This window comes from Aulonocara stuartgranti (genome assembly GCF_965226115.1).
Source record: "Aulonocara stuartgranti genome assembly, chromosome: 5".
Classification (NCBI taxonomy): Eukaryota; Metazoa; Chordata; class Actinopteri; order Cichliformes; family Cichlidae; genus Aulonocara; species Aulonocara stuartgranti.
Window position 1 is genome coordinate 7,194,200 of NC_138943.1, and position 24,398 is coordinate 7,218,597.

A 24,398-nucleotide genomic window follows, 5' to 3' on the forward strand; every position below is an offset into this window, starting at 1 on the left:
AAGATTATAATTATCGTCTAAATCTACACATTCGTGCTCACGGCAGCGTGAACGTTGTTGTTTTACCGGCTTGCGCAGACGGTTTCCTGGACTGGGCGGTCGTTGTGTTGGGAGGAGTCAGTCCCACATACCTGGCAACATCCACCGTCGCTTTGTTAACGCTTCATTGAGCCAAGATGGCAGATTTCGAAGAGCTCAGCGATGAAGAGAAGGTATTGCTATATTAATAATCCTCACAATAACAACGGTTTAGCTCTAACCTTTGTCGTGAACAATTGCAGACCTCGGAGGGATCTTTAAAGTCGCGTATGAATTTACCAATAGGGCTATGGTAGGTGTTTGTTGGGTGCTAGCTAAACCTAGGCAGGGCTGTATTTGACAGCTCGGAGCTGAAGCTGTTACGTTCTTATACATAGAGTAACTTAACTAAATTACTCGTTTTAAATAGAAGCCATATTCAGCGTACGGCTAACGTCGATTGCTGATTTTGCTCTTAACTTTGCAGTGGTTGACAACTGTTAAATCGAAGGAAGTCCAGCTACTTCCTGCATTTACACCAAGGATCATGACAGAGCATCGATAGCAAAACACCACCCACACCCTATTCACTTTCACGTTTAGCTTCCTCAACCGGTTTTGATATCGTAGGACGTTAAAGTTTGTGGGTATTTTATGCACTAAAGACCTGGTTTAGAAACGCATAAGGAGGGTAGGTCTTCTGCCTCCCTGCAGTGTTACTGAGCCTTGCAGTGACTGGTGTTGCTGTCTGTATCATGCTGCAACATGTTGTAAAATAGCGCATTGCATTCCTGAAGCTGGTATCTGGCCAGGAACTTAACTATTTAAGTATTGTTTCAGTGAATCTTTCAAAATAAGATTAATAGGTTGGTGTGATATCTACACTAAAATAATACATTTGAACTTGTCTGAAGAGTCTGCGTAAATAGTGTGTTCATTTGCGTTTGAATTACACGATGGAGAAGCTGAGTCTGAGCCTGAGAGTGTGCTGTATGCTCTGAATGCCACAATGCCTGCACCACTCTTAAACTGGGTTATTCATTGTAATGTCCCTCTGCCCTTTCAGCAGGACAGCCCAATTGTAGGTCAGTGCCAGCTGCAGCCTGAAGGCTTTAATAATCCTGTCTGCCTGACAGATAGCATCACTGGCAAAATCATACTACAATGTGATAGTGACGTCATAGGTTTAGTAAAGGGATACAGTGAAGGTGGCAAATTTGTGATTTTAAAAAAGGGAACTTGTAACCTCTATAGAGAACAACTTAACTTCAGATTTTACAATGAGCTGCCTGGTATAAATGTACAACTTGTGGTCCTCATTGAGTATTACTTTATGAGAGCATAGTATCTGCCTCAGTCACTTCGTTCTAGGGCTTTGACACCACATGCTTGCACATACATACTGGGTGACTGCTAAGAAAAGCCCTTGGGTGACATGTACTGCCATCTAAGGAGTGGCAGAAATAGAGCTAACCAGCCAAGAAAGTTTGCCCAGTACTCTCTGCTTCACTCTAGTGGTTATTTTGCAGGTTTTAATCTGTTCATATAAATCACCTACTATATCTGTATCTTTATAAAAATGGATACTGTAGCAAGACTAAATAACACCAAAGTTTCTTAGAGATCAAGTGCAGATTCCCATTGATGATGTGGTACTCATCAACACATCTTATTTATTTCCAGGTCCGTATCGCAGCTAATTTTGTGATGCATGCTCCTCCAGGAGAGTTCAATGAAGTTTTCAACGGTAAACCCCGGTTACACCTTGTGTACTAACTGCAATCCATGTGCAAAGAAAAATGTGTTTATGGTTATCTTCCACTACTTGTTGTTCTCAGATGTGCGACTCCTGCTCAACAATGATAATCTCCTCAGAGAGGGTGCAGCTCAGTAAGTTTCCTTCTTTAGCTTCTTTCTTTTCTTTTCCTTTTCTTTTTTCTTTTTTTAAAGGGAACCAATTATTACTCTACTCTCCTCCATTATTTGGAACATGGTCAATGTTCCAAATAATGAGATGACATGCTTATGCAGTCCAAAGCTTAATCAGGCTTCGGACTGTAGTAACTGCTGCATTTCAGACGTTGTTTGCTACACCTGGTTCTCCATGATGTCATTAAGATCTGCTATTCTTTACATTGTCAAAAAGGGCCAAGTATCAGATCACGTAGCACTACTCTAGAGTCTAAGAATAACAACAATGTTATAGATATGGATGCAGCTTATGGTTATATTGTCTTTTGTTATAGTGCCTTTGCCCAGTACAACATGGATCAGTTCACCCGTGCCAAAATTGATGGATATGAAGATCCGGCAAGTTTTGGCCTTTTCTTCTTTTTTTTTTCTTTTCTTTTTTTTCTAAGCATTCAAATAAGTTACTATTATTATTGAATCTACAATTTAATTTATCGTAGGATGCTTGAATGAATTCCCATGGTAACAGCAGGTTTCTCTGTCTGGTCCCCTGCAGGTTCTGATAACAGAGCATGGAGACCTGGGTAATGGCCGTTTCTTTGACCCCCACAACAAGATCTCCTTCAAGTTTGACCACCTGAGGAAGGAGGCCAGCGATCCTCAGCCCCATCAGGGCGAGGCAGCCCTCAGCTCATGGAGAGATGCTTGTGACTCTGCTATTAGAGCATATGTCAAGGAGCACTACCCCAGTGGAGTCTCCACCGTAAGATCGCTCCCTCTCTCATTGCACTATGGCTGTCATGTTGAGTTTAAGCATAATAAGTCACCCACTCCTGGTTATTTGTTTCAGGTTTATGGGAAAACAATTGATGGCCAGAAGACCATTATCGCTTGTATCGAGGGCCATCAATATGAGCCTAAAAACTTCTGGTAAGTTGAGAAAGGATAATGATCTCTTTCTAAATGTCCTTATCAGATTTTCCCAAAGAATTATGTTGATGTAGTGTATTCGTAATGATGCATTTAGGATCGTCTTTCAAGCATAGCCTTCTGCGTTTTCCTTGCCCAGGAACGGTCGCTGCCGATCTGAGTGGAAGTTCAGTGTCTCACAGCCTACAGCACAGGTTGCCGGAGTCTTGAAAATACAGGTATGTTAAGTTTTTATTTGCCGGAATTTAAGAATATTCTTGATATTAGTTTTGTCTCAATGTTGTATTTCCTCTCCTTACCACAGGTACATTATTATGAGGATGGAAATGTACAGCTGGTCAGCCATAAAGATGTACAGAAATCACTGACTGTGTCTGTAAGTGTTGCTCTATGTCTGTGGGCTAAAGTTTAAGAACATGTTGATTTTATTTGGATCTGTTTAACTCATGTACGTTTATTTTTGGCAGAACGAGAGCCAGACTGCAAAGGAGTTAGTAAAAATTATTGAAGATGCAGAAAATGAGTACCAGGTATGTGGGAATTGCCTAAATTTGAGAGAAAAATAATAATAAAGCCACAGAAGAGCTGTGGCAAGTTGTATAAAATGTACTTCCTACTGGCTAAGATCCTCAACAAGCTGTGCACATATGTACAAAGAACAATAGGTGATCTTTAAAAGGGGAAGACTGATTGCAACACACTTTTTTTATTTTTTTTATTTCCTAGTTGGTAAGTGAAGCTACTAATGGCATTATTTTTGTAAGCACTCTTGGCTGACAAATGACCATTGCAAGATTTTTATATATTTACACCATAGTGTTATAAAATAAGTGACAAAAGGTGTCCCGTTAAATAGTTGGAAATCAGAATCATTAATTAAATAATTACAGCTATTTTCAGGTGTTGAGTGAACATTGTAAAATAAAATAAAATAAAACGCATGTTTATTATTAACTGGAACTGACAGCTATTTCCAAGGACTGTATCAGGATATATACATAACGTCACTGTTTAGGCAACTGTTTCCCATCTTTTAAAAAAAAAAGCTTCAAAGGGCACCAGCAGCGCAAACAAACTGTAATTAGTGGAGGTGACGTCTAGCAGACAGCAACAGGCTGTAGCTGTCTCTGTCAGCACGCCTGTTAGCCAAAACATTCAAGCTCTGTAACTTTAAACGTTAACTGTGTTTAATTTATTGACTGAGATATAGAAAGAAGTTCACTTTTCTAACTATAAACATGCTTTTCAATTCAGGTTTATACATATGTATATCACAACAACAGTCACCTCAAGGTGATTTATACTGCAAGGCAAAACTCACCATCGGGTAATCCCCTAGGAGCAAAGCGCTTTGCAACAGTAACAAGGAAAAACTCCTTTTTCACAGGAGGATACCTCTGGCAGAGCCAGGCAGGCAGCCATCTGCCGTGATTATAGGGAGACAGGGCAGAACACACATGCACACTTTTTAATGCTGCTAATTTTAACATTTCAGGTGGCCATCAGTGAGAACTATCAGACCATGTCAGACACCACATTCAAAGCCTTACGTCGCCAACTCCCAGTCACCCGGACCAAGATTGACTGGAACAAGATCCTGAGCTACAAGATTGGCAAGGAGATGCAGAATGCTTAGAGGAGAGGGTCTGCTGGGGTTACAACAAACTGATTGGGAAACTGGTAGCTGCGCAAACATGTGTGATGCAACCTAATGTACTGTATGTCCTTCCAGAGAATTACAGTTTTTGTTCAGCACTAAGAGGGAATGCCTTTATTTTAAAATGACATTGAGTGGTCTAACTGTTGCTCATTTGTAAACTTTTTTTAAACTAATAATGCCTTTAGTGACACTGTGAAAGTTTGGCTGGTGTCTGTCATTCAAATTCTCACAAATACGATGTACACAGAGTGGCTCTGGTCCCTCAGTGTTTCAAACAGACACATGGCCTCCATAAAGCTCCTTGATTTTCATGTAGCAACTTACACTTTCTATATAGCTAGAGTCCTCTAAGAGCTTCCTTACCTCTATAGTTTTCTTTTTCTTTTTTTAAACAGAGGGAAACTATTATATGCAGTTTGAAATGTTACCCAACTGGAGAATATAGCATTCCTTTGGTTGTAGCCAGCAGGAATACTAAAGTACATCTTTTCTTGTCCCATTCCTAGACACTGTCTTTTACCTGTCAAAGTTTAGTTCTTCTATTTCTCTCAGGTACTGAGAGATGACTTGAGTGATATTACTTTCCCCTGGCATGATAAAGTATTGGTGTCCTCTTGCCAGCTGTTTGCCTTTAGCTCCTGCTATATTTTTTTATACAAACTGTAAGTACATTTATTATTCATGAAATAAAAAAATTGCACAAAACATTTTAAGCACTTGTCATATATTTGTTTTGGTTTTTTTTTTTTTTTTTTTTTTAATCAGTGAAATTATTTGCTTTCAGAGTTCAGGGTGGGGCATCTGGATCCTATCACAGCTGTCACATGATGTGAGGCAGGGTATACAGGGCTAACACATGGAGACAAATGACCATTCACACTCACATCCACGCATATGGTTAAATAATTTAACCATATGTGTGGATTTAACTTAAATTAGAATTACCTGTTAACCTAACCCCATGCTTATCTTTGGATTATAGAAGAAGCAGCAGTACCTGGAGAGAACTAACACAGGCACAGAAAGACCCCAAACTGGTTTTAAACACAGCCTTCTTGCTGTGAGACAACAGTGTTAATCACCACACCACCGTGCCTCCTCTATCACATATCATTTTTTGATATTTCTAATTTAAATCTTGGACTCGGTAAACATTCTCTTATACCTGTGTGTGCTGCAGGGATTTCTAAAATGCTGGCTACAGACCAGCTGGCTAATTAGATCAAGTTTTTCTGTGCTCTCATCAAAGTATACAAATACAGATGTGTTATATACACTGATATGAAATAGATCATTATTTTTCTTTTTCTTTTTTCATGCACAGTGAACTTTGGCATACAGACAACATCTATTGTGAATAGTTTATGAAGATTATGTATCTTAAAAAGAAAAAAAAAGCTGAAATAAGCGGTCTAAACAAACAGCCAATAGTTACTGTAGTGCCCCTATTAGATTTGTGCACTCATATTGATCGTAGAATGGGTTTATTAGGATTAAAGTATGAGTGTGTTTATGTTTACTTGGTTTAGTCAGATCGTATTTGCCTGTAATTGTGACATAAATTAAGACTAGACCAGACAGCAGTGGTGAGACCTTTATGTTACTCATGTCTAAGCAAACATACCATCGATGATGGTACAGAGTGACTTGCTGCTATTGTTTCTTTTCATAAACGAAATATTCTCGACCCTTTGTGTAAAACGCGCACTTGTAACAGTTAAATAGTTTATCATTTGCTGTATTTTTCTCGCTGTTTTTTTTTTTAAATTATTATTATTTTTACCAAACAGTGCTAGTTGAGTGAGAAAATGGAGACGATACAAATGCCTTTTCAAATGTTTAAGCTTTTTGTCTTTAGCCGCGTCACCTCATTATTTTTTGTCGAAATAAGGAAAAATAGTACAGCACGGACATTTACTATTATGCAATAAAAAGATCTGATCAAAGACGAGCTTTCAAGCAGTGGTGTGGTGGCCGTGTGTAGATGCAAAACTATTGAAAATAGTGGATGTAACAAAGTTAGCCAATCGAAAAAAACGAGGAATTTTTTTTCTCCACCTCCCAGCTGTAATCCTTGTTATGAACGTAACTTATCCTAAAAGAAAGATATTTGTTTATTTAAATTTTTCTGTTTGAAATCGACGGAAACACGTCGTATCACGGGACAAACGCCAAACATAGGTTATATAATCCAGCCCAGGGACTGCCGAGCAATTACAGCTCCGAGGCAGCTCTCGCAAGCTACTTGTCATTCAGACCATAAATAAAAATGATAATTTATGCACTTTATTTTAATATTTAGAAACCGAACACTCCCCCCTAAATCATTTTATTTTCGAGCCACAGGATAAAGGATTTTGTTCTGTGCGGGAGTATTTTCATTCCACTTGCGTAGCGCATTTACAGATGATCCCTGACTGGGACAGTTGGCGAGCGTTGACAAAAACCGGGCTTTGCGCTAAATGCTCACAGTAGTAGATTTTATGCATCAGTTAGTAAACATTTTAAACCAGAGTATGAACAAGAAATCGCTGCTAAACTTCCAAACACCGTTAATTTGTGCATAGATTGCGCAAAAAAATACACAGCACGTGGAAATTTCTTCCCTGTTGAGGCACATTTGCACCCAGGAGTCACATTAATACTCGAGGAAACAGAAGCGTTCTTTTTCAGCAGATGAACTTCCTCACTTTCTGTCAGTCGGCAGTCAGTGACAGCGGCCTGTAAAAGCACCTCGACATGCCGTCGCTTAAAGACTCGCTTGAATCCGGACTGGACTTCATTGAATTTCTGGGAGACAGGGTATCCGGCATCAGCAAAAAGGAACTTAAAGACATCTACAACTCCGAATTCAGGGGCAGGTAGGCTGCATTTAAACACAGTGTGTCCCACGCACCCGGTCTGCTTTGTGTCCAACAGCCTGTTTTTCCTGTGTTCGCAGAGAAGGAATAAAAGATCCCAACTTTTACAAAGTTCTCCTTGCGCTTGTGAAATTCAACAAAGCCCAGATAAGGCAGGGACAAGTCTACATTAATGCCAGACCTCAGGTAACACATATATAGTCAGTGAGTACAAGTTTCCCTGTGCCATATATTAGTCAGTGCTATGATGGGATGAGTTTGGGTATGTTTTGTTCCCATTCCTGGAAAATGGAGAATCAGAACAGGGAACTGTGCTGTTATTTTTGTAGTTTCGCGTGTACTGTGACCAATGGAGGAGGCCCCGGGCCACTCAGCCACAGGATCTGGGCTCTGGCCCTCAGATGCCAGCTGGGACACCTGCTGGCTCCTCCACCCCTGTGGCACCTGTGCTGACCCCAAAGAAAAAACTTGCATCAGAAATCCTTCGCAAGTTGAAGGTGAACAGGTAAAATGCATTTTGAGTTAGTATTACATGTTTCTCTATCCCATCGTCTTTTTTTCTAATTCTCAGACCCGCCCTCATAAATGTGAATTTGCTTTTTCATGTAGGAGCATGATATAACAACAATAAAGCAGGGTGTTGCCGCACAAAAGACTACGTGAGATTAAAACAAGAGAGGAGCAGGGCGTGTTCGTTTAGTTGGTTTATATGACGTGAAGATTCGGAAGAAACGTCATGTTGAGCATTGCATAAAAAGTTTCACCTGTCCATTTTCTTCCACTTATCCAATTCAGGGTTATCCGAATTGGATAAGTGGCAGCTGGAGCGTATCCCAGCTGCCATAGAGTGAGAGGCAAGGTACACCACTATATGGTCAGGCCCTGACCATATAGTGGATTTTAATCCAGGGCCTTCTAGGAGTAGTACTTACGTGTGTGTGTGTGTGTGTGTGTGTGTGTGTGTGTAATTCTACATGTTCTTCCCATGACTGTGGGTTTTCTTTCATAGACAAAAGACACCCAGGTGTGGATTCTAAACCACTCTTAGGTGTAAGTGGAGCACATATTTTTGCTAGTGTGTCTGTAAATATTGCCAGCTGGCAAATGATAATATATGGGACAGATAAGACTGATTACTAGGGTTTTATATCGGCCAGTGATGGTTAATAAAATATAATTTCTCACCAACCATTTTGGTTTAGTTTTTAATCGCACATATTCAGCAACTTTAGTCCATGTTGACATGACAGCATTGCACAGTTGCTGCTTATCTCTGATGTGAATCTCCCATTCTACTACATGCCAAAGGTACCCCATTGGGTTGACATCTGATGACTGTGGACACTATTTGAGTACCATGAACTCACTGTAATGTTTAAGAAACCAGTTTGAGATGAGTTAAGCTTTATGAAATAGTGCATTATCCAGCTGGAAGCAACCATCACTGTGGTCATAGTGGGAGTGACATGGTCAGCACCAATACTCAGGTAGTATACAGTGGAAATGCCCCCAAAGTATCAAGATACCCAAACGAGAAGTAGAACAAAATAAACATTGTTTTTTTTTCTGTTCTCTTGGGTGTCTAATATATGAAAGGGATATAAAAAATATTTACTGCAAAAGTGTTGAAATTCACAGATATTGTGATATCCTCCATATATAAAAAAAAAAACCCACAAAATAATGCCAAGCTGAACAACTTGTGACATACTTTTTTTTTAATGCAAATTAGCTTGAAGACATGAATGTTGTGGCTTGTTGGGAAGCATCCAGTTAGTTCTGATCATGAACACAGATTAGTTTTGCAGGACAAAAATATAGACATATTAAAAACACAAAAGTAGCTGACATAAAACAAATACATGGTAAAGTCAAATGTAATTTGCTGTTAGATGATGTCCAAGAGCAATATCCCATTAAAAGCGTGACTTGGCAGTAATGGGAAATGTCAAGACATCTGTAAAGATTGTGGCTAATGGGGATGGGTCAGTTTACACTTTGTGTTGTAATGGCTTGAAGTTATCAAATTACCCTCAGCCAGTCGGACTCTGCTTTCATATTATTATAGCTTATATAATGGCAATATATAGCTTTGCAAAAGATGTTTTGATAATATTTTATTGAATAATCAGAATCAGAATCAGAATACTTTATTGATCCCTGGGGGAAATTATTTTTTGTTACAGTGCTCCATTTTAAACCAACATTAAGACAAGACAGACAATACGCTAACTAAGAATAGTACAATATATACATATATATACATGCATACATACATAAGTCACTTATAAATAAATATTTGGAAAAGAAACATGTGTAGTTGTAGCAGCAAACAGTGTGTTAAGTGGATGCGTTGTACAGGGAGCCACAGGCAGGAATGATTTCCTGTGTCGTTCAGTGGTGCTTTTCGGTAATCTCAGTCTCTCACTGAACGAGCTCCTGTGACTGACCAACATGTCATGGAGTGGGTGGGAGGTGTTATCCAACATTGTCTTTATCTTGGACAGCATCCGCCTCTCCGACACCACCTTGAGGGAGTCCAGCTCCATCCCCACAACATTGCTGGCCTTACGGATCAGTTTATTAAGTCTGTTGGCATCTGCGACCCTCAGCCTGCTCCCCCAGCATGCAACAGCATAGAGGATCGCACTGGCCACCACAGACTCATAGAAAATCCTCAGCATTTTCTGGCAGATGTTGAAGGACCTCAGTCGCCTCAAAAAATAGAGACGACTCTGGCCCTTCCTGTAAAGTGCTGTGGTGTTTTTAGCCCAGTCCAGTTTATTGTCAATGTGTACTCCAAGGTATTTATAGTCCTCCACAATGTCAACACTGACCCCCTGGATTGAAACAGGGGTCAAGTGTTTCCTGGTCTTCCTGAAGTCCACGATCAGTTCCTTGGTCTTTGCCACGTTGAGCTGCAGATGATTCTGCTCACACCACGTGACAAAGGAGTCGACCACAGCCCGGTACTCTGTCTCATCATCCCTGCTGATGCATCCAACCACCGCAGAGTCATCAGAAAACTTCTGAAGATGGCAGGTCTCTGTGCAGTGGCTGAAGTCTGTGGTGTAGAGGGTGAAGAGGAAGGGGGAGAGGACAGTCCCCTGTGGTGCCCCTGTGTTGCTAATCACCTTGTCAGACACACACTGTGGGAGACGTACATATTGTGGTCTTCCTGTCAGGTAATCAACAATCCAGGACACCAGAGAAGCATCCACCTGCATCGCTGCTAACTTATCACCCAGGAGGGTCGGCCTGATGGTGTTGAAAGCACTGGAAAAGTCAAAAAACATGACCCTCACAGTGCTCGCCGGCTGGTCCAGATGGGTGTAGACACGATTGAGCAGGTAGATGATGGCGTCCTCTGTTCCGAGACGAGGCTGATAAGCGAACTGAAGGGGATCCAGATGTGGTCTTACTATGGGTCGCAGCTGGTCCAGGATGAGCCTTTCCAGGGTCTTCATGATGTGGGAGGTCAGTGCCACGGGCCTGTAATCCTGGGGGCCACTGGGACGAGGCGTCTTTGGTACAGGGACGAGGCATGATGTCTTCCACATCACTGGGACCCTCTGCAGACTCAGACTCAGCATAAACAGTTTATGAAAGACTCCACACAGCTGGGGGGCACAGGCCTTGAGGACAAGGGGACTCACTCCGTCTGGTCCAGCAGACTTGCCTGAGTGAAGTCTCCTCATTTGCATCTCAACCTGGTATTGAGTGAAGGTGATGGGTGGGGGAGGGGTGTCAGGAATCTCACAGGAGGCAACATGTGAAGAGAGAGGCTGGCACAGTGGTGTGGCTCTGGATTCCAGGCTGACTGCAGGTGAGGTTGTGGGGGTGGGAGCAGACACTGTGGTGTCGAATCTATTGAAAAACAGATTCAACTCGTCGGCTCTATTCTCACCTCCCTCAGCTCCCCTGCTGTTGGTTGGCCTGAATCCAGTGATGGTCTTCATGCCCCTCCACACCTCTCTCATGCTGTTCTGCTGGAGTTTCCACTCCAGCTTCCTCCTGTAATTGTCCTTAGCCTCTCTGATCTTGTCCTTTAGTAACACCTGGACCTTCCTCACCTCCTCTTTGTTGCCCCCTCTGAAAGCCCTCTTCTTGTGTCATTGTACGTGCACATTGAAATTATGGGTGTTCCATGCCAACTGTGCAGGAATAAAATATCATTAGTAAGACAGCACCCCTTTCACACCTGTGCATTTTATCGTTTTTAATATAAAACAGTGACTATAGCCGATTAAAATACTGGATTTAGTGCAGTCAGACCTTTACAACAAATCATATGTGGGGTTTCTGCGACAATCACAGCAAAAACTATTACCAAATATATTAACCACATCGTCATGCGTATCTATCATTCGGTTTTTAACTATGGGATATCACAATATCTGTAAATTTACCACTTTTTATGGAAGAATCTCTTTCATTATTATTATAGACTTTATAGAATATGAAAAATGTTGATATACTTTGATTTATCTTCAGTAGGGGTATCTCAGTATTTTAGAGGCATTTCCACTGTGCCAAGTTAGTGCAAAGAAAATCTCCCCAGTGCCATTACATATAAACAACCAGCCTGAACTGTTGATAAAAGATGGGATAGATCTCTGCTTTCATGCTGTTTTTGCCAAATTCTGAGCCTAGTGTCTGAATGTCACAACAGAAGTGGAGATTCCTCAATTCAGGCAATGTTTTTCAAATCGTCTGTAGTTCAGTTTCAGTATTAAGTGATTGTTTGAGTTGCTTTTACGTTCCTCTATCAGCAGACGCACTTTTCTCCTCTCCCTTATCTTTTCTGCCTTATGTCCTTGTCTAGTCTCGTGTCTTTTTTGTATTACTTTCCCTGGAACACTCTCTCACAGTCTGTGTCTAAAACCTAAAAGAGAATTATGGATTTGATCAACTGGTCTCTTAATGCTATTGACACCCTTTAACGAGAAGTCTGGGCTCGGGAGAACCCGAGTGCCCTGGAGGGACTTTCCCTGCCGGATACACGATGGACGGGTGGCAGAGGATCGTGTGCCTGGCGGGACTGTCGATCGAGGGCGCTGAAGATATCTACCTATTCGGAACCATGATAACAGGGTTCTTGCTGATCGGAGCTGGCTTGGCCCTGGCTTATCGGAGAATTAAGAGAGCGGAACCAGCTGTTCAAACCCCCACAAGGCTGCCCGCTGGGATTGGAACGACAGGTGCGACTTCTCAGAAAGGGCTCACTGAAGGCAGCATGGTTAAGAGCTTGGAGGCGCTTACGACTGCAGTGAATGCTCAGAATAACACCTTTGAGCGTATGTATGTTGGATTACATCAGGAAAGAATCAACTCAGAACAACATCTCTGGGCGGAGCTGGATTACACCTCGGATCAGTTGGCTGCGGTCGTGAGGTCTCAGAATCTGCTATGTGAGCAAAAAGAGTGACAAGACCACAGAATCGACGGCTAATAACATCACGGAGAAGCTCACAGCTATTAACGGGAGACTGAGAGACCAGTGTCGGAGTGTTAAAAAACAGCTTGAAATTCTCAATTACCATCATAACCCGGCTACCCCTTCGGCGCCAGCTCAAGGCTGAAGCCGAACAACAACTCCCTGATAACGACTGTGTTGAGTCTGGTCTGTTCCTTCCCATTCCCTACAAGGCCACCTGGGTTGGCTGGAAGACTGTTTACTTAGCCTGGCAGGGCGAAGGACACTGCCTCAGCTGAACTATGGACACACACACACATACATATACTGATACTGATAAGCACTCACTGACGCATCACCCTCCCTACCCCGGATCCAATGCCACCTCCAATGCTTACCTCCCCCATGATGTGGACATCGGGTCAGCTGGAGGCGCAGTCGAAGATTGTAGCGGTCCCAGATCAGATGTACACACCGGAACTCTTTCCCATGTTGCTTGTCTGTGTTTATTGTGTTATGGTGTGTTGATATCTGTGCATTCCTGTATTATCCTTTTGTGTTGCACATTTCAATGTTTTTTTTCCTCGCTACCTAGCCTGACCTGGCTCCCCAATGTGATGTTTGCATTGTATGTACGGTCGGCAAGGTCTGTCATCTCGGTTGTGGGCAAAAGACCTGCAACTGACAAATAAAGGCTATCTCTCATCATCTCATCTCATCTTATAGTCTGGCCATCTCCAGTGACCTCTGGCATCAGCGGGGCATTTTTGCCCAGAGAACTGAAGCTCACTGGATATTTGATCTTTTCTAGACCATTATCTGCAAATCCCAGAGATAGCAGTGTAGAAATATCCCAGAAGATCAGCATTTTCTAAACCTAACCGTGCCACATTCAGAGTCCCTGAAAGCACCTTTCTGACCTGTTTTGATGCTCAGTTTGAACCTTAGCGGATGATCTTGACCGTATCTACATGCCAAAATGTATCGAGTATCTATCATGTAATTGGTTCATTTAAGATTTTAATGTATCTCTTATTGCATCAGCATGAATAAATATAAGCTGATAACTTGGTGTCACGAATCAGCTTAAAGTTCAAAAGAATAACCTTGAATTAAAGTAAGATGCTTGCTAACACTAATCAGCTGCCTTGGCTCATACAGGAAAAGGGGAAAAAACAAAACAAGAAACTACAAGCAGAGTGGGAGGGGCCTTAACAAAAGAAATGATGTTGCACAGTTTGTCCATTAGAGAGCACTAACAAGTTAATTTTTCAACATCTGTTTCAGAATGGTTCTTGTCATAAAAGCAAATAAGAGGCCATGTTAAGACTCGGGGTGCGTTCGCCTGTTAGTGATGTGCAAGCGCACATTATTGATAAGGGTGTAATGTGCTTGTGTTTATGTCACAATTCTTCATTTTTAAGTGACCAAGAGTGGTTTAACAAGCACTTCAGATACAGATACACAAGTTAAAACAAAGTAACTTTATCATGACATTTAGAAACTTGCAGATTTTGTATTTGATTGGTAACCCGTGGAGTGAGGCCGGTGCAGGGGAGAGCTGCTTTCTCTTCTTGGTATGACTGAGGAGTCTCTCTGCTTCACTTTAAACCACCTGCAGATGAGACAAAGACTGACTCAAAGAAAACAAGACATGAGCTAAAAAAAACCCTTCATGATATTCCTGAGAACTGGCTTTATCAGGAGGGGTTTTTTTTAGAACTGATAATCAGCACTTTGTTTTATGACATACAAGTCAAAGGAAAAAGATAGAAGATGATGATGAGATGAGAAGTTCCAACTGTGGTAATTTTCCAGAACTGTAAAACCTGTCTGTGAGTTACACTTTTGTTGTTTCGTGATCCTTTTTTAACTTCCCTGCATAAATACAGTCCTGTGCAACGTTTTAACTGCACAGCAGTTTTAATCTGAGTCAGTGGTGGAGTATTCCTGTGTAAACTGAATCGTTGCCAGTTTGGGTGTCAGTGATTTACTGATATCACTCAGTCACAAAGATCATATAGTCCATGATATGAATCCACTATGCAGTTAAAAAGGCTTCTTTTCAAGAGCATCTGAGGTTTGTTTTTTATTACCTTCTACCTGTTTAATAGCAGACAGTCATGGGATAAGTGGAGTTGATGAAACGTTACGTTTTATTTACCAGGTACACTGGTTTTTCAGTGATTCGGCACCATCTTGTCTTGTCGTTGTTAAAATTGCAGCCTGATCTTGATTCACCTGCAGGAAAGAGCATACGGCTGATAAGGGCGGCATCGAGATCACATCGGACCCCGTGGAGAGCGGTGGGAAGGTTCAGTTCGCTGTGGATCGCCTGCGGGAGCCGTTCGTTGTCAGGTTCCACATTGTCAATAAAGGCACTGACAACATCCACTTGACGTACTACACTGCCCTGCACAGGATCCGCTGTTTCACTCTAGAGGATAAGAGGAGAGTGACCAGAGCATCTCCGCTGTTCCTCTGTCCTGGTGAGACACTGATGACTTCTTCTCTGCCTTTAGAAATGAGAGAAATAAACTAGCTAATGTTCACAAATTCTTCCTTTTTTTTCTTTCGTCTTTTTTTCCCTCCAGGAGAGAGCTATGAAGTTGAGGTTAAGTACATTCTGAACCACTATGGATATTTCCCTGCCACAATGTATTTCGAGTTCTGCCCAGATTTGCCTGGATCGGTGCCCTTCTGCATTGTCAGGGAGATAGGAGCTGCAGCCCAGACTCCACTGGCTGTGGAGCTAGGGCCTGTGGCTCCTTATAAACCATTTCGGGTGGCTGCTTACAAGCCTGTTGACACCATTATAGTAGATGGAGTACCACCTGACAGGTAATGAATTTCAAAACTGATTGTAAAAATTACTTTGAAGCATTTTTGCTCACTTGGACTTTAGATCAACAAGTTGTCCCTGAGGGTTTAGCGACCGTGTGTCTTCTGAAACTGATCACAGCCATATGGTGTTTTGTTTTCTTCTTCTGCAGTTCTGTTGTGCCTTTGAAGATGGCAGTGAAATTAGGAGACTACAAGTATCATAATGACCTGAAGGATTTGGCTAGACGAAGGATGGAAGACTCCGAGTACCTCTCTCCAACTGCCAAACAGAAACTTGCATCAGTGACGTAAGCAAATCACCCAATTCATTACAACCAGCTATGCGTTTTCTGTGATGAGTATTTTATAGAACTAACCCAATGTTAAATGCACCGTTTACCTCTGCTTTGACATCCAGGGGTCTCCTCAGTTGTCCCTTAAAGATGAAGAACTACTCGCATCGGTTTCATCTCCTGCTGCACCTTGAAGAGATACAGATGGAGGTTGACATCCGAAAGTATGATCTCCTCAATCAAACCATGACTCAAGACCAAGGCAACAGAAAACTCCTGAAACTCAGAGTAAAGAGATTTTAATTAGAACACAGTCTGCTACGCTCTGTGTTTGCAGTGGCTCTATTTTTGCTGGAGCAGCTGGCATCTCTGAAGCATTGAATTCACTTGTAAATTGTGCTTCTTGGCAGTTAACTTCAGAATGCATTTTATTTGTTTGGGACCTTGTATTCTTAATGAAGGAGCTAGATGACCTTCCTCCCGTTTTACTTGTACAGATGATTATACGATCTAGTTCTCATACACAGATTTGTTTATTTAGCTTGTCATATCTACCCATCTGAATCACCTGCAGACTTGTAGTTTTTTTTAAAAACATATCAATGGCCCAACATCGATGTTGTCCGACAGGTTCCTGGTGTCGCTGAGAATCGGCCATCTGTGCTTCGAGGAGATTGTCTGAGAGTATCCAAATCTGAGGACACCGTCCAGCCCATTACTGTGTATACCGGATATGTTCACAGAGTAGAACTGGACAGTGTGAAGCTGGGTTTCTCAAAAAAGTATGAGCTAGAATAATGATATGTTGACTAAGAACTCACAATGAGAAACTTGTTGCTTACTTTTCAATCATTTCAGGTTGTTGCAGATCTTTATCAGCAATATGAAGTTTAATGTGGAGTTTACTCTCAACCGGTACCCTTTGAAGCTACAACACAGGGCTGTAGACCTGGCAGTAAAACATCAACTTGAGGAGGTGCTGTTTCCGTCGGGTGCAGCAGTGGCTAGTGTGCCCATGCCTAAACTCAGGTCCGGTGCCTATTTGTATGCACTGCATCATCTATAAATGCAACACTTAACCACATTTAATGACAATAGTGATAATAACTTTATTTGTATAGCACCTTTAAAAGTTACAAAGTGCTTCACAGTTTTGGATCAAAACACAAAAGTGAAGATAAGGGTAGATCCTCAGAAATGCTAACGCATGGTCTTTCATTAATACATACACACTCCTGTACATATATATTAGAAGGAAAAACAGACCACAAATAATGAAGAGACCAGCTGCATTAATAAGGTCTCAGTAATCTGCTATATTTGCGAGAGCTTGGCCATGTAGGGTTTTATGTTACGGATACATTGAATTGTACTGTGTCCTACTGTATATTCTGCCTGGTACTGGTGGTAGGAGAACAGTGAGCTTCTGAAAATGAGAGTGTGGCCTCAGCAGCATTTCTCTGTTGTTTTCCTGGGCATTTAGCCACTATGTTGCATTAACAGGAGGGATTACTGCTCTTTGGTTTAATGCCATAAACCAAATGGGCACAAGGTGCATAACAGGTTTTTAAACACACATTTACACACCTTTTATGCTAAGTGTAAAAAGTCCATTTCTACATCTCTTTCCAGGATGTTTAATCGACAGCTGGAAAACAACCCGGAGCAACATGCTGCAGTCCAGCGCATTGTGGCTGGATCCTCGAAACCAGCTCCTCATCTTGTGTTTGGGCCTCCTGGAACTGGAAAGACAATCACTGTGGTTGAAGCAATCAATCAGGTATAAAGTTACATGCAGTTAAGATCTGTATGAACGAGATCTTCAGAGATTAATCAGATATCTTACTTGTGAGTTGCCAGAAAACATATTCGTTCTTCATTGGCTGTTACATTGTAACAAATTTAAAGCTGTTGGATTTTGAACAAGACATTTGATATTGTTACTTTGAGTAGAATCTTTGATATTTACTTTATTATTCCATCCATTTATTTTCTTGATTCCTGGTCCAGTTCAGGACCACTGGAGGCCTAGAGCCCATCCCAACGGTCATAGAGACACCCTGGACAGGTTGCCAGTGCAGGACTGGCAGATTATTCAGAATCAAACGAATCTTTGGCTAATCCATAGTTTAAGTTGGTGTTTTTGTTTTTGTTTTTCTCACAGATCTAAATTGGGTAAAAGGTTGATGGGTGGTTCTTTGGCGTTTTTCTACTCTGAGCACTTAATGTGCTTTATATAACTTGCCTCATGCCCCCATTCACACATTTATGCTAAGTGCTTTTTTTGTCTAATATTCACACTTCATGAACAATCACATTCAGTATCTTGGCCTACTTTGGGTTGCAGCCAGGGATCAAACCATGAGCCTTCCAGTTAACAGGTGACCTGCTCTACCCCGCGACCCCGCGTCTATACAAGTAACTTACACAAGTAAGATTTCTCTTTGCAAGACAGATTTTGCACAGGAATCAGCATGTGTTGGCATGTTTGTAAGGTGATTCCCAGATATCTCGCTGTATATTAGAAACACACTAAGAGATTTTTCTTTTTTTTGAACCAGTTGCTTATTTGCTCTCGAGTATTATGATTATTAGTACTTTCAATTTAGAGATTTTACATTGCCAACAAATGTCGCAGTTGGCACAGTTGCTTTACAGCAAGGACGGTCCTGGAGTAGGCATGTTCTGTCCATGCTTGCCTGGGTTTTCTCTGGATACTCCAGCTTCCTCCCACAGTCCAACAACATGTGAGTTGGGTTAATTGGTGATTTTTAAATTGTCCACATGGGTGAATATGAGTATGAACAGTTGTTTATCTCTCTGTGTTGGGCCTGCAAAAGACTGGTAAACTGTACAAGGTGTAAGCTGCTTTTCGTTCTGTGACAACTAGGATGCGCTTCAGCCCCGCGGTGACTCTGAACTGGATAAATGGTGGTATATTTTGGAATTGATTCACTTCAGGAAACACTAAAAAAAATGGAAACCAAACTTTAACATAAAGGGCTTGCAAAATTCAACAATGCTGTAATTTGTGATGTTATCTGTGATGTTGTAACTGTTTCTCAGAAATTTGTACTTACTATAGGACAAATACTGTGGCTGTATGTCCTTGGTGCAATGTACTTTGAATTCTGTGCACATCTGCCAGGTTAGGTGCCTTTCTGAAATAAGTGACAGCCGCAGACCGGGTCCTGCTGGGTGTGAGGCAAAGGCCTGTGGCTCCCTATAAACCATGTTATGTCTTTGCACACAAGCCTGTTATTATTAAGTAATGACTTTTATTTTGCTCGTCTTGTCAGGTCAGCAAGGCAGATCCATCAGCCCACATCCTCGCCTGTGCACCTTCAAACAGTGCATGCGACCTGCTCTGTGAGAGACTACAAGTAAACATGGATTCTCATCAGATTTACCGCGTGTACGCCAACAGCCGAGACCCAAACAGCGTTCCCAAGAGTCTGCTGGTGAGCTACATATGGACTAATTGTGTATCCATATATATACACAGCCCATAATGTTTAAAAATTACATGTGAAATAGAGTGCCATTGCATTCTCTTGTCTCAGCAAGCCCCATAAATATGCCCGCATTTTCACTAAATTCCTCATGATCACACTGAGGAATCAATGATTGTAATCACTATGGGAAAGCTGAACAAAAGGTTACGTTCTCATATTTTTTTTGGTTCTTTCAGAAATACTGTAACTGGGACGAGAGCAAAGACAGCTTTGTGCCTCCACAGAAAGAGGTTACGATGAAGTACAAAGTCGTAGTTACAACTATGGTCACAGCTGGCAGGTAAGAGCCAGTGTGTGGCATGTAAAGTGTCCATTATGATGTGTTTTTAAACACTCTTTGACATCTGGCACATTTTTCGTGTTATGAGCCATGCGGCACTTGATTATGCTGCTGTGTGTTTGTGTCTTTGTGAGGCTTGTGTCTGGAGGGATTCCAGTTGGCCATTTTTCGCATGTGTTTGTGGATGAGGGAGGCCAAGCTGTAGAGCCAGAGTGTGTCATTGCTATTGCAGGTAAACTATGAATGTCTGAACTACATGTTTTTCATCATGATGTCCTTCACCATGCACACTAAGCAAATATGTAGGACTCCCTTCATTCATTTGCACGTTAAAATTAGAAACATTCAGATCTGTGAGTGATGCTGAAAGGCTTCACTCTCAGACTGCAAAATGGGAGTTTTCCTTCCCACTGTTGCCATGTGCTTGCTCATAGGGGGCTTTGTGATTGTCACCTCAAGGTGCTTACGATATAAAGCGCCTTGTGGGGACTTTTGTTGAATTGGCGCTACATAAATAAAGTCTTTTGTGAAACCTTCAAGAATCTGAAATTCTTACATCCAACTTCCTGTTAAATATGTTTTTTTTTCCATTAAATCTGGTATTAATGCAGTACATGGACCTTTCATATATACACTTATCTGATTACAGAACTTTATCCACACCCAGCTGCTTTATACATGTTTTTTGTTTTCTCCAAAGCTAGCTAAAGGCTGTAAAATAAATAAATAAAATGTATGGGTTAAGACTTTTACAGCTTACAAATTCTGCATATATGTGACCTTAAGTCAGAGCAGTTGTAAATTAATTTGTTCTTACACATTACACTTCCTCAGTAAATCGGTTCTCGTGATTAAAGGTCATAACTTGCAAGTGCTGAAATTGATGCACCTTGTTACAGACTCATTTGTTGTTTCATAGGTCTGCTCGATGCAGAGAAAGGTCAGCTGGTACTGGCAGGAGATCCTAAGCAGCTGGGACCAATCCTTCGATCTCCTTTTGCAATAGAACATGGACTCGGTAAGTCCAGTGGTCTCATTTTCTTTTCTTTCTGATCAGATGGCGTTAGTTGCATCACTGTGTATCACTGGCAGTTTTCACTGGTAATAGTTTAGGATCAAATGAATGCTTAGTGCTGCTTCAGTTATTTGAGTTTTTCTCAGATTAACATGAATTCAAATCTGTATCATGAATGCTTTTTAGGGCTTTCTCTACTGGAGAGGCTGATGAGACATAATTCGTTATATCAGAAAAATACAGACGGGCATTTTGACACTCGCTTTGTCACCAAACTGCTGCGAAACTACAGGTGGGTCTTTCAGCTATTGCTTGTCAAAGCCATTTTTTACTTGTGCTGCTGTGTTAATCACCAATAATGCTTCATCGTTTTTTTTATTGTTCTTCTTTTTCCTTCCCGTTCACTCAGGTCACACAGTGCTATTCTGAAAATCCCCAATGAGTTGTTCTATGAGAATGAATTGCAGGTGTTTGCTGACCAATGGGAGCGTGAGACCTATTGCAACTGGGAATACCTTCCGAAGAAGGTGAGGCCTCGGGAACTTTTCATTTATTTTGTTTGGTTTTTGGTTTTTTCTTGTCCCCCTAAGTCATCCGCAAAGCATATGATTAGATGCAAAGGTGTATTTGTCAACTCTGATTTCATCATACATTAATTTAAAAATAAAAAAAACTGTGATGAACATGAATAAATAAAATAGTAAAGTGCATCTGAGCTTTACAGATGCAATGTTTGCTTTGAAAGTGATGAGAGAGAAGTAAGGTCAGAAGGAGTTTCACTGTGTCTGTGGATCTAGAGAAACCATGTGATAGGGTGCTAAGAGAGGAACTGTGGTACTGAATGAGGAAGTCAAGAGTGGCAGTGATGTATGTGAGGGTGGTGCGGGACGTGCGTGAGAACAGCAAAACACTAGTGAAGTGTGTGGGAGTGACAGATGAGTTTAAGGTGGAGGTGGGATTACATCAGGGATTAGCTCTGAGCCTCTGCTGACAATTGAAGTTACACAAGAGGACTGTGATGTTCACGGACAACACTGTGATTTGTGAGTAGAGGAAAGGTGGAGGTATGCTAAAGTCAGTAGAAGCAAGATAGATGACATGTTTGAATGAGAGGGAGCAGAAGTAGTGAAGCTGGGTGAGATGGGTCTCGTCTATGCAAAGAACAAAAAAGTGCACAAGAGAGGTGAAGAAGGAGGCGCAGGCAGGGTGGAGTGGGTGGAGACAGAGGGCCAAGCTGGAAGTTGCTGGTACATGAGGGACCAGATTAGAAATGAGTATATCAGAGGGACAAGTTTGGTTGACTGGTTTTGGAGACGAAGTTTGCAGGGGTTTGTTTTGGAGATGTCCAGAGGAGGGATAGTGGATATATTTTGGATAAAGGATGCTGAAGATGGAAGAAAAAAGACTGGCTGAAACAAAAGTAGATATTAAAACATGAAAACAACTCATGTTGTAAAAGTACAATTTTTCTTAAAACTTCATAGACCTTATGGGAGTGCTCACGTGTACAATTCATGTGTAGTTTTAATTCACATTTTTAATTTCACTAAGGAGTCAGTCGCCAAATTGTATTTGAACCATATTTAACAAGAATAACTGACAGTGCTACCCCACTACAGGGTTTTCCAGTGATCTTCCATGGAGTGATGGGCAAAGATGAGAGAGAGGCGAACAGTCCGTCTTTCTTCAACGTGTCTGAGATTGAAGTCCTGATCGACTACCTCACCAAACTGATGGAAACGCAAGGAAAGAAGGGTCTCCCCAAACTGTCTGCAACAGACATCGGAATAATCGCCCCCTACAGAAAACAAGTGAATATGCATGGTGCACATTTGTGTTAAATGACTGAGGATAAAAGGAGGTTGTTTGGTTCATTCATAATTTCCCATGACTGCTTTTCTTTTTGCTAACAGGTTGAGAAAATCCAGAAGGCCCTGAGATTTGTCCCAGCGCTGAGTCGCTGGAGTGATCTCAAAGAGCTGAAGGTTAGCAGCTCTGCTGTAAACGATCTGTGTCAGTTAATATGGTTATATGCCCCCATGCAAACCTAAGATGCTCATTTACAGTGTCTTCTAAATTGTTTTAATAAAATGTAATCAAAAGATTGATCTGCTGTTTATTTCTAATCAGAAGTGTAATTTAATTATTGAGGATGCATTCAACAGTTATAAGATTAAAGTTTTATTAGATGGTAGATGGTAAAGTGCACCCCCCCCCCCCCCCCCCTTTTATAATATCAGGTCGGCTCTGTGGAGGAGTTTCAGGGACAAGAGAGGAAGATCATTATGGTCTCCACCGTCCGTAGCAGCATCAACTATGTCAAGATGGACAGAGACTTCAATATTGGGTTCCTGTCAAATGAAAAGGTTTGTCACATCATTTAAGCTTATAAGACAGCCTGCTGCTTCTTTAATGGTTGAATAAATTACTAATATATTCTTTTTTTATATATATGTATTCACTTGTAGAGGTTCAACGTAGCCTTGACGAGAGCCAGGTCCCTGCTTATAGTGGTGGGAAACCCTGTGATCCTCAAGAAGGACCCAACATGGGAGAAGTAAGCGAAGGCAAGATGTTTTGGGAGGCACTGAGTAAACGTAGTGATTACCGAAAGTGAAACCTCATTGTTAGCTGACAAAACAACCTCAAATTGTTCACTTTGTTGCCATTTTGGAGCCTTTGGGCTGTATAAAATTTGCCCAGTTAACAAGGAGTGCACATTTCTTGAGCATTTCTCACTCACGTTTTCTTAATTTTTGCTTTTTTGTTCACAGGTTCATCAGCTACTGTGTGAAGGAGAAGGGCTACACTGGATTTGACTTCAGCGATGTGGAAGAGGAAGATGATATTGTGTCCAGACTGGCGACGCTGAAAATCAACATGGATTCTGAATGTGAGTACAGCTTTATCCTCAGTAAGACTGCAGCAGACAGTAGACTCGACAGTTGCATGTGTCTTTTTCTCCAGACTTTAGGCTTTATTTGCTGAGGTAAATAGTTGCATGATTGAAACCTTAAAATGTAAAAGCATTTAGAACAAAACATTTTCCCGGTGAGTCTCCAAAAGTTGATTCTGTTCATCTGGACTTAGCGTTCCCAGTAAGTATTCTTCAAAAAAAAATCAAAAATCAAAAATCTTTTGCTAAGATTTTGTCTGTCTTTGTTCTAGGTCCTGTTCCAGAGGAGAGTGCCATTCAGCAATTTGTGGACCCTGGGTGGAAAAATGAGCATTAACATTTCCTCTAAACTAGGACATAGCGTCTGCGACAGATGGATTTAAAGCCATTTGAATGCATAGCAAGTGTCAGTCTTTTATTTTATTCTCTGTCTTACTGCTTCAGCACATGATTTAAGACCATATCCTTTTATGAACCTATTTAAGTGCAATAAATGCTCCTCTGTTTCTAATCACAGTGGCAAAATGAAGCAGTGAACTTTGGCTTTTTACACTTACCTGGTCTGTTTATTTAGCCCAGTTAACATAACTATGGCTGTACAGATGCTAAAGTGTCCTACAGATGGGAAAAGAATGGAAGATCATTTTAATACACTGATTCATCACCGTATGTCTTATGACTTATGTCAATTCAAAACTTAAAAAAAATAAACTGACTTTTTGATCTGCTGTATATTATATTACACCGTGGTGCCTGATCATTTCCTTTAGCAGCATCGTC

The 24,398-nt window shown here is 41.3% G+C and overlaps 2 protein-coding genes across 3 annotated transcripts; both read left to right on the forward strand.

Annotated features, from left to right (window-relative positions):
• The first annotated feature begins 89 nt into the window (after positions 1-89).
• LOC309706558 (F-actin-capping protein subunit alpha-1-like) lies at positions 90-5,232 on the forward strand. The gene is made up of 10 exons (XM_082533212.1): positions 90-212; positions 1,702-1,765; positions 1,857-1,908; positions 2,265-2,328; positions 2,486-2,692; positions 2,780-2,859; positions 2,999-3,077; positions 3,164-3,235; positions 3,327-3,389; positions 4,355-5,232. Exons 1-10 carry the CDS (start codon positions 177-179, stop codon positions 4,493-4,495), a joined length of 858 nt encoding a protein of 285 aa, XP_082389338.1. The 5' UTR covers positions 90-176; the 3' UTR covers positions 4,496-5,232.
• Positions 5,233-6,925: 1,693 nt separating this feature from the next.
• Positions 6,926-24,355, forward strand: mov10a (Mov10 RNA helicase a). 2 transcript variants are annotated; one of them, XM_082534189.1, is made up of 22 exons: positions 6,926-7,380; positions 7,461-7,566; positions 7,710-7,885; positions 15,044-15,285; positions 15,391-15,637; positions 15,790-15,927; positions 16,038-16,200; positions 16,543-16,694; positions 16,771-16,941; positions 17,545-17,692; positions 19,212-19,373; positions 19,604-19,707; positions 19,842-19,939; positions 20,627-20,725; positions 20,909-21,014; positions 21,132-21,249; positions 22,342-22,533; positions 22,636-22,707; positions 22,963-23,088; positions 23,191-23,279; positions 23,497-23,615; positions 23,891-24,355. In XM_082534189.1, exons 1-22 carry the CDS (start codon positions 7,259-7,261, stop codon positions 23,953-23,955), a joined length of 3,015 nt encoding a protein of 1,004 aa, XP_082390315.1. In that variant the 5' UTR covers positions 6,926-7,258; the 3' UTR covers positions 23,956-24,355. The 2 variants fall into 2 exon arrangements, with proteins under 2 accessions (XP_082390315.1, XP_082390316.1); XM_082534190.1 differs by lacking the exon at positions 23,891-24,355 and having other exon boundaries at positions 23,191-23,289; positions 23,497-23,604.
• Positions 24,356-24,398: the final 43 nt, after the last annotated feature.